A 9,490-nucleotide genomic window follows, 5' to 3' on the forward strand; every position below is an offset into this window, starting at 1 on the left:
CAGAATTGCAAAGTGAGCAATGGGGGCCCTTGCAGCATTGGGTGGTCTTTCTGGAAGAGGCAAGCTGGGAAGAAAGAGGGAGAAAGGAAAAGGGAAAATCGGTTTGGGACTGAGGCGGGTGGTGAGAAAGGGAAGGGAGAGAGAGGCAGAGGAGGCTGGGGGTACTGGGAGAAACCATAGACGACTTGTAACCCTGACTGCCCTGTGTCCCGAGTGGTTTGGAGGAGGGCACAGGCCAGGGGCGCTGAGTCCCAGCTATCACAGGGGTCCCTCAGAGGGTTCAGTCTTAGGCTAGCTCCCCACCTCGTCCAGCAAAGACACTTCCAGAAGGTTCTGCACAGGGCAAGTGGCTGGTCACTGGGCATTCTCTCCCGCAGGGCCTCTGCTCTCAGCCTGTGCTCTGATTAGGAGAACTGAGAGCTTTGTACTCTGGTAACAGGATTCTGCCACCAGCAGGTGATGAAAGAGGGGTTTTAGGCAGGCAGGCCTTCTTCCATGCGTGAGTTCTCTGACACAGGCCCTCCCTGTGGGTGGGGCGCTCCTGTGAAGCCAAAGGTGCATACTGGGTCCTGTGACGAGCCACCGTGGAGATCTGTGTGGTATTTGTGTCTGCACTCAAGAGGCAGCAGTGGAACTAGGGGCTGAGAGACGGGGTTGGCCCTGACTCAGCGCTTGCTAGCCACGCAACCCTGGGAAGCAATCATCCAGCCCTCTCGGCTCCCTTTCTGCCTGCGGCCTGCAGGTGATAATCTTGGTTCTGTCACTGCCAGCCTTGTAGGATTTTTGTAAGGTTTGAATAGACAGAGGATAGGAAAGGGGTTTATATACTGAGATGTGCTGTTTGGGTGATAAGGAATCGTGTCTGTGGCAAGCGAGTGGCTGTGTGCACAGGGTGTGTCGGGAGGCCCGTTTGTGCAAGGTCAGGACGTGAGGCTGTGGCCCTGCCAAGTCAGGCTGAGGAGCAGGCAGCATGGGGCAGCGGGGCTGGCAGTCAGGAGGAGCCTTTGGATCTGCATGCTTCCTTGACCGGCTGTGTGATCTTGGGCAAGTTCCTGCCCTCTTTGCTCACAGTGTCCCCTCCTGTAAAAGGATAGTCCCGTGCTCCATGCTTCCAGACACCCAGCCTCGCCCTCCATGCCAGGCGGGGCTGGCACTGTGCCCTCCCCTGGGATCTGAGTGAGCAGTGGGGGAGAGGGTCAAAGACAAATAATCAGAGAAGGGCCAGGGCTTGGACGCAAAGGAAATTAGAAAGGAATCGTAGGATTAAGACTCTGGAGCAAGATTCAGCCAGTGGGGCCGGGGCCTCACCCAGGGTTGGGAACAGCAAGGGAGAAACAATGGTGAATTGTAGAGGGGGAGCAGGAGGCCAGAGGCCTGGGATCTGCTACATTCATCTTGTCCGCAGGCCCTGAGCCTGACAGGAAAACACAGGGCAGACAGCTGGGGAGGCTGCAAGTGGGCAGCCCCTCTGGCCTCCTACCTCAAATGAGGTTATGTGTCTTCTGGAACCGGCTGGAGGAACAAAATATAAGGGGAGCAAGTCCACCCACTGCAACTCCTGTGTGTTCCAGACCTCTGTGGCTTTTCTCTGCCAGTGCAGTGCCCTCCAGGAGACCCCTACCTGCCGCCCCTTCCCCTCGCCCCATCCCCTCCCCTCCATCCCCTTCCCCCCTCTCTCCTCAACTCCTTCCCCTTCTCCTCCTCCCCTTTCCTCCCCTCCATCCCCCTCCCTCCCCTTCCCTTTCTCCCCTCTCCCACCCCCTCCACCCAGATCCTTACTGGGGACACTGGCAGGTCTTCTTCTCACTGAGGAGTCTCCTGATCTGAGACTTCCGCTGTGCCCGGCGCTGTCCAGGGACAAGGAGGGGAGTCATGAGGGTCCCAGGCCTCCAGAAGGGAGGTGCCCCTTGGAGGGGGGAGTGGGGGCAGCTGGGAGAGGAGAAGCAGTTACTGTGGCTAAGGCCATCTGTCCTGGAGTGAACTCTCGGCTCCTTCCTATCTCTCCCTCCGTGTGAGGTCTAGCTAGGGCAGCAGGGCACTTGGGGTGGGCAGAGGGAGCTGGACCAGAAGCAGCCCCACATACAGGATGCCCCGGTGCAGGACTGAGGTGCTTGAGGGCCCTGGGGACCGGGTGACGAGGTCTGGGCAGGCTCACTCACCCTTCGGTGCCTGACACAGTAGAAGATGCCGAGCCCGATGGAAAGCAGGCCTGCGGAGCCGCCCAGCACAATCGGGAGCACTGGCTGCACCTGGGGGAACCGTGTGGGCAAAACTGCAAGAGAGAGAGGGGTGCTTGGCACACTGCCCTCCATTGGGAGCACAGGGCCCACTGCAGCGGTCTGATCCCAGGGCTGGGGGGGGCATGGTCCACAGGGCTCTCAAAGGCCGCCAGGGCTTGAGGGGGGCAGAGCTGGGGAAGGGGTTTTGTGTTTTAGAGACTCTAGGGCACTCTGGAGAGCTAGGAGCAGTGGCCCACATTCCAGACCCTGGGCCCCTTGTGAGTGCGTATGTACACGTGTGTGTGTGTGTGTGTGTGTGTGTGTGTGTGTGTGTGTCAGAGACTGGCTTCGGAGCAGAGCCAGCGAGGGGGCCCTTGGTCAGCTGCGCCCTGTTCCTTGGCTGTAGACCTTAGGGAGGTGGGAACTTACAGGACTGCACACGGGAGGCTAGAGCCCGGAACCGTGCCCCATCTCACCTTTTCACCTCTGCGCCTCCGTGCCACCATGCCCATAGCCCCTCCATCTCAGAGGAGTTGGGAGGCTGGGACCCTGGGTGGTCTCTGCCAACCATGGGAAGGTCCCACAGCGAGGAGGCAGAGGCTTGGGTTTAGGCCATGGAACCTGGATCCTTACCCTCCTGCTTGGATTCCAACAGGACCTGGTCCGCGTCACTCAGTAGACACTGCCACATCCCTTCCTCAGGGTCCAGCACCCACACGGCCTTCTCCTGCTTTGAGACCTTTGCCTCCTTGTTCTGCTGCTTCAAGCTCAGAACCAGCTTAGGGGAGGTTGGTCCCAGCACCTCACAGGTCAAATTGTTCTGGAGCTGAGTCACTGCAGGGGAACAGGAGGCCGACACTGGGAGCCTGGGCCTCCAGGTCCCCAGCACCCTCAAGCACTCTAGGCCTGGCGGTGGCTCACGCCTGTAATCCTAGCACTTTGGGAGGCTGAGGCGGGAGGATCAATGATGACCAGAGTTCGACACCAGCCTGAGCAAGAGTAAGACCCGGTCTCTACAAAAACAGAAAAATGAGCCAGGCATGGTGGTGCGGACCTGTAGTCCTAGGTACTTGGGAGGCTTGAGCCCAGGAGTTTGAGGTTGCAGTGAGCTATGATGACACCACTGCACTCTAGCTTGGGTGACAGAGTGAGACCCTGTCACAAGAAAAAAAAACCGCAAAATGACACTCTACATGGATGGCCTTCTTTTAGCTTCTCAGGGCACGCTTTCATGCAATCATAAGAGAGAAAACACAGCTTTTGGTGTCCAGTGGTCTTGGATTTGACTCCCAGCTCTACTGCTTACTAGCTGTGTGTCCCCGGGCAAGTTCCTTAACGATCCGTGCCCTGGACAGTAATTAAATGCACGAACACATGTAAAGTGTGTGAATGGGGCCTGGCGTGTGCTAACCATCAGGTGTTAGCCATTATTATTTGTGGAGTTGTTATGATGATAAGGAGCTAAGGAAGCGTAGAACTCAGCAGAGTTTGACATTATCATCATTATTAGCGAGCAAAGAGCAGATTTTGTTATCCTTATTAGACAGGTGAGAAAGCAGGCCCGCGGTGGGTAGGGGCTTCGCCAGGACCATGGAGTTTGGGCACAGGCAGAACTAGAACCCTGGTTCTTAGCCCAGTTGCTCTGGAGAGTCTCAGTGGAGCAGCCCCAGGCAGGCTTATGGATGAATCAGTTCAAAACCAGCGCCAAACCCAGATGGCCCTCAATCACTTCAACCCGAAACCAGGGCCTCGGCATCCCCCCAGCGGCCTGGCCTCTCCGCCTCCTTCGCCTGCCCTCCCCTCCTCAGCCTAGCCCCTCACCTCTCATCACCACCAGCTTCACTTCCTGGTGCAGCTGTCCCTCGGCAAGAACCAGGGTCAGGTTTCCAGAACCAGCATACCAGGGCAGGGCCTGGGGCAGGGTGATCCGGAGCGGGAACGTCTCACCCATCTGGAGCTTGGGGTCCTGGGTCACCCCTTGCAAAGTCACCTTCTTGTTCTTCAAGGAGAAGGTGATCCAGGACTTGGGGGAGGAAGCCCCCTCCGCCTGCCACCTCAGCTCGCCATCCAGGTTTTCCTCTTCGAAGGTGAGTGGGAAGGAGAACTCCGCCTGCTCCCCCTCTTTCTTGTAGATGGTGCTCGGGGCCTTCTGGAACGCTGGAGGTGGGAAGAGAGAGACCCTGGGTGAGAAGGAGTTAAGAAGATGAGGGTGTACAGGGGTGTAGGCTTGTGGCGGGGGCAGCAAAGAGATGGAAAGGGGACCGGGTAAGTCCAAACTTAGTCCTAGCTTGTCACTTCAGGTACTTAAACTCCTTCTACCTCTCTGGTCTTCCCTCCGTCTCTCCACCAAGCATATTCCCAGGCAGCCCACCTCCCTCCTCCAGAAACCTTCACAGAACAGCCCAGCCGCAGGGCAGGGGTGGGGGGTTGGGGGACTTCCCCCACCTCAAGGTCCCGGGAGTGCAGGAGCCACTTGGCCTCTACTCCTTGGAGGCGTCATTTCTCACCCTTCACAAAATAAGAGCCAACACTACAACAGGGCTTTCTGTGCACCAGGCACTGTTCTAAGTGTGTTACACATGTCAGTTCGCACCTACAGGGTAGGTACTATCGCAATTAGCGTCATCCTCATCTTACAGACGCAGAAACCAAGCACAGAGAGGTTCAGTAACTTGCCCAAGGCCACATGGTTGTGGCAGAGCCAGGATTTCATAGGCCATGCACCAAACTAGCACATAGGCACCCGGAGGACAGGATCCGGGGTGGGACCTTGGTCTCCCCACAGTGCCTCGCTCAGGGCTATAGAGGTACAGTGCAGAATTTCCTCAGATCTGGCTTGCCGGCATTAGTGTCCCTGAGTAAGTGGATTTGCCACCTTGGTGAGGTGGGGAGCTGAGACAGCAAAGAAAATAGACACCCTTGCCACTCCTCCTTGGGGGCCTCCCCCAGAGGTCTCTGGGGCCTCACACATCCCTCCTTACCCTCCCCAACCCTCCCGGTGGCCATGTCCACCATGCCGAGGATGAGGGGGCCCAGTGTATCCCTCAGGACAGACCTCAGCTCTGGGGGTCCGGATCCAGCCTCCCCATCCCCCAGCACCAGACCCAGAGCAGGGCAGTGAGAGAGAAGAGGGGCTGTCAGCCCTGAGGCAGGGAGGAGGCTACAGAGGGAGGGGCCCCTCTTACCCAGCACTGAGATGTGTATTTTGAATGCCAGTGTGTGCCGGTCCTGGGAGACGGTGCATGTCCAGGTGCCGCTGTCCTGGAGTCCCAGCTGGGACACTGAGAGGACACTGACCCCGTTTATGTTTTTATTCCTTGGACTTTTACATTGCACTGAGGGGCTACTACCACGGGGGCTCTCCAAGGTCAGGGTCAGGCTCTGCCCATGCAGCACGCGGGTGCCCGAGTTGGCAGTCACTGTGGAGGAAACAGGCCACCTGTGTCACACACACACCATCCCCACAGAGAAGGGAAAAGGACAAGAAACCAAGAGTGTCTCTGCATTGTCCCCTGAACCAACACTGCCTTTCCTGCCAGCTCCCAGCTGCCACCCCAGCCAAGGCAGGGTCACCTTCTTTCCTCCTCCACTCTGTCCTTTCCTTCCTCCTCCCCATTCCCCCCTTCCCTAGGGTCTCTTTCTCCTTCCTCTGGTTCCTACCCTTTTCTTTCCCTCTCTCTAGCCTCTTCCTCCCTCCCCTGTCTGACCCAAGGCCCAGGAGGGTTTGAGGGAACTCATGGCCAGTCAATCCCTCTCTGGGCTGGCGAAGTGTCCCCAGCTCAGGCAGGTTCTGGGGCGGGAGCTGGGCTGGAGGCACGCTCGTTCTGGCAGGCCCCACTCACGTCCGAACACCAGCAGTTCCACCTCCTTCTTGTCCTCCACTTCACAGATGTAAGTCCCTGAGTCTTGCATCTCGAGATTCTTGATGATCAGGGGAAAGGATCCTTGGTCCCACAGGTTTTTTTTTGATTCCACGCGATTTTTCATCATGGAGGGACCTGGGAGTAGAAGCCATATGGGGGAGGTCGAGGTACCTGGGAGAGAAGGCGCCCCTGGCAGGAGCATGCGCGCGCAACTCTTCTGACCCCGAGCTGTTAATTTCCTGCAGAATCTGCCCTTTGTCCTCATCAGAGAGCCCCAGGCTGACAAGGAGAGCCCACCATAGCCATTGATCTGTCTGGGACAATATTGCTCTGATCCAAAATAAAATAATATCCTTATTTGCAGAGCAGCAACTCCTACATGGCGAACACTTTACATGCATCATCTCAAGTAATCTCCACGGTGATTCTGAGAAATAGCTACTGTTTTGCTTATGTCACAGAGAAGGAAACTGAGACTCGGGGACATTATGTAATTGCCCAAACTCTTACATGTTGTTGGTAGGAGTAGAAACCAGTACAACTTCTTTGGGGGGCAATTTGTAGTATCTATCAGAATTATAAATGCACATACAAAGCTAAATGTCCACCGAAAAGGGTAGGTTAAATAAATTACAGTTCACTCATTCAGTAGATTGCCCTGCACCCATAAGAATAAGAAAGCTCTTTATATACTGATATAGAACGGTATCTAAAAAAAATCACTAACTGAAGAAAGCAAGATATTAAACTATCTACTGTTTGTTTAAAAAGGGAGAGAAAAAATACATGCCTTCTATATTTTTTTCTTTTTTTTTTTGAGACAGAGTCTCGCTTTGTTGCCCGGGCTAGAGTGAGTACCATGGCGTCAGCCTAGCTCACAGCAACCTCAAACTCCTGGGCTCAAGCAATCCGCCTGCCTCAGCCTCCCGAGTAGCTAGGACTACAGGCATGCGCCACAATGCCCAGCTAATTTTTTCTATATATATATTTTTAGTTGTCCAGATCATTTCTTTCTATTTTTTAGTAGAGACGGGATCTCACTCTTGCTCAGGCTGGTCTTGAACTCCTGACCTTGAGCGATCCACTCGCCTCAGCCTCCCAGAGCACTAGGATTACAGGCGTGAGCCACCGCGCCCGGCCCATGCCTTCTATATTAAAAAAATGTTTCTGGAAGTAAACATAAGAAAATGATAACCTTGGCTGCCTCTGGGGAGAGGAAGTGAATACACAGGAAGCAGGTGCAGGAGGAAGACTTTTCACTGTGTGTCTTTTTTCCCTTTAGAATTTTGACTCCACTGAACGGTGGCGCTAGGGCTAAAACCTAGGCCGGCTGGGTGCACTAGGTAATGCTATCTCTGGCAAGTTCCTCAGCCATGGATATGTGGCCTCCTCTGCTCTCTTCTTTAAGTATCTAACAGCCATCACCACAAGGAAGCTCTTCTCTTCAGAGAGCCATTTTCTGGGTGCAGTGGCAGCTCCAGAATCCCCGTGGAGGAGGGTGCTAGGGGCTGAGTTCACAAAGACAGAGGCTTTTTTTTTTTGTACTTGGAATGTGTATTTGGAGGGATGGAGCAAAGGTGGCCACAGGTGGCCTACGCCTCCCTGAGCGCTCCTAGGCCTCTCTGGGCGCCTGCCCTGGTGCAGGAGACTGGACGCCAGGCCGGCCGCGCTCTCCCTTCTCTCCTCTTCCAGGCGCAGAGTCCGCTTCGCCGCCGCAGGCTCCCCAGGTCCAGCCTGGCCGGCAGCCCGGAGCCCGCAGCCCCGGGCACACACCTGCTCGGGGGTTTACCCCCCTCCCCCTGGCACGCGCGCAGTCTCCTCTTTTATTTGTCCCTTAAGTAGTTCCTACCCTGCTTGCCGTTTCCCCTGGACCTCTGCACTGGTTTAGCTCCCCAGTTTTTTCTGAAATCCCGCTGCATTCCTTTCAGAATTCCTTTACTGAACTTCCTGAAAGAGTAGCCTACTCTGGCTTTGCCTCCTTTTCCACCTCCTTTGATTCTCTGCTCCATGTCTAAGTACCATTCTTTTTTCTTCACCCTGGACTCTTGCTCTGACATCTAGACGTAAGCGTTGCCCCAGACCGAGGCCGGGGCTCTCCCCATTTCCACAGACGCTCTAAATCCTCCGCATGCCCTCAGTTCTGCCCGGCTTCCGGCGGCCCAGAGCTCAGTCTATCTGCATATCCTGCGCCCCAAACGCAACTGGTTCCAAATGAATGCATCGCCTCCTCCTGAAATAACTCTGCCTCCTTGCTTCTCTTTTTCTCTTAGGAAGAAAACCGCGGGCCACTTGTCCCAGCTGTCTCATCCTTTTGAAAGCAATGGCAAGACAGTGTGAAAGGTCTAAGCATGTGGGTGAGTCTAGGACAAATTCGGGGTGACCAGTATTAAACAAAGCCTTAAAAGAAATTATAGGCCATGCACGAGAGGAGAGGGAGGCAGCAAGGGCCTTCCGGGAATGGGAGAAAGCGCCAGGAGGGCAGCACAGGCAAGCCGCAGGGACCGTGGGCCGTAGGAGGTTTCTGGCTGGGCAGCTGTGAGCAGTGGTGCTGAGAGGGCAAGTGTCGGGCAGAGGCTTCTAGGTTTAATCCAGTAGGCTAAGCAGGGGTGTGCAAAGCATTGCTTTGCTGAAGTCAGCGCTGCTGCAGCAGGAAGAGAAATCCAAGTAGGGGACACTGGGTTGCACAGAGAATCACCAGGAAGCTTACTGTAATCCCGGTGGGAGGCATGTGGGCCTCGCCTGTGAAGGTGGATTCCCATGGGAACAGAGAAGAGGACGAAACCAAAACAGTTTCAAAGAAAGCAATGGGCACAGTTGGTGACTGATGGGAAAGCAGGGATTGACAGAGAAAAAAAATCTGACTCTGTGGTTCAGAAATTGAGGCTACAAGGAGAGTGATGCTGCCGTTGTTAGAGTCAGGAAGTTGGAAGGGGAGCTGTTCCAGAGGAAGAGCAGATCCTTAGAACAAAAGCATCCACACAAAAGACTTAAGAATTTTTAGAAAGTAGCACATCGTTTTAATCTCTCAGGTGATGAAAGCCATGCAAATTAAAACAATGATATATTTTTCAACTATAAAATTAGCAAAAAGAAAGTTTTAAATAATGCTACTCAGTGCTGGCAAGGTATGCTCATGACAGAGGCACACAGTGACATTACCTAGACTTGGCATGCACGGACAGAATCTTTGTGGGAGCAATCTTGCAGTATGTACCAACTATTTCTGAAAGGTCACATCCTTAATTTCATTTCTAGAACTTTATCCTTAAAACAATAATTAAAAAATGCATACCAATATTTACATACAAAAATAATAGTGTTGTTAATAGGGTACAATGTTAGACAACGGATAATGGCTGTTAGAGGACATTAATTTGATGGAATATTAGGTTGGCACCAAAAATGATA

The 9,490-nt window shown here is 54.4% G+C and overlaps 1 protein-coding gene across 1 annotated transcript in view; it reads right to left on the reverse strand.

Annotated features, from left to right (window-relative positions):
• Window positions 1-1,481: 1,481 nt before the first annotated feature.
• Window positions 1,482-9,490, reverse strand: part of CD4 (CD4 molecule) — a 25,865-nt gene continuing 17,856 nt past the window's right edge. The window contains exons 3-9 of the mRNA XM_012637804.1: window positions 6,062-6,217; window positions 5,405-5,638; window positions 4,041-4,376; window positions 2,853-3,053; window positions 2,160-2,272; window positions 1,780-1,847; window positions 1,482-1,512 (exon numbers count right to left, since the gene is read on the reverse strand). Coding sequence (XP_012493258.1) covers window positions 1,482-1,512; window positions 1,780-1,847; window positions 2,160-2,272; window positions 2,853-3,053; window positions 4,041-4,376; window positions 5,405-5,638; window positions 6,062-6,217 — 1,139 coding nt within the window. The remainder of the gene's footprint in view (window positions 1,513-1,779; window positions 1,848-2,159; window positions 2,273-2,852; window positions 3,054-4,040; window positions 4,377-5,404; window positions 5,639-6,061; window positions 6,218-9,490) is intronic.

This window comes from Propithecus coquereli, unplaced genomic scaffold (genome assembly GCF_000956105.1).
Source record: "Propithecus coquereli isolate 6110/MARCELLA unplaced genomic scaffold, Pcoq_1.0 Scaffold124, whole genome shotgun sequence".
Taxonomy (NCBI): Eukaryota; Metazoa; Chordata; class Mammalia; order Primates; family Indriidae; genus Propithecus; species Propithecus coquereli.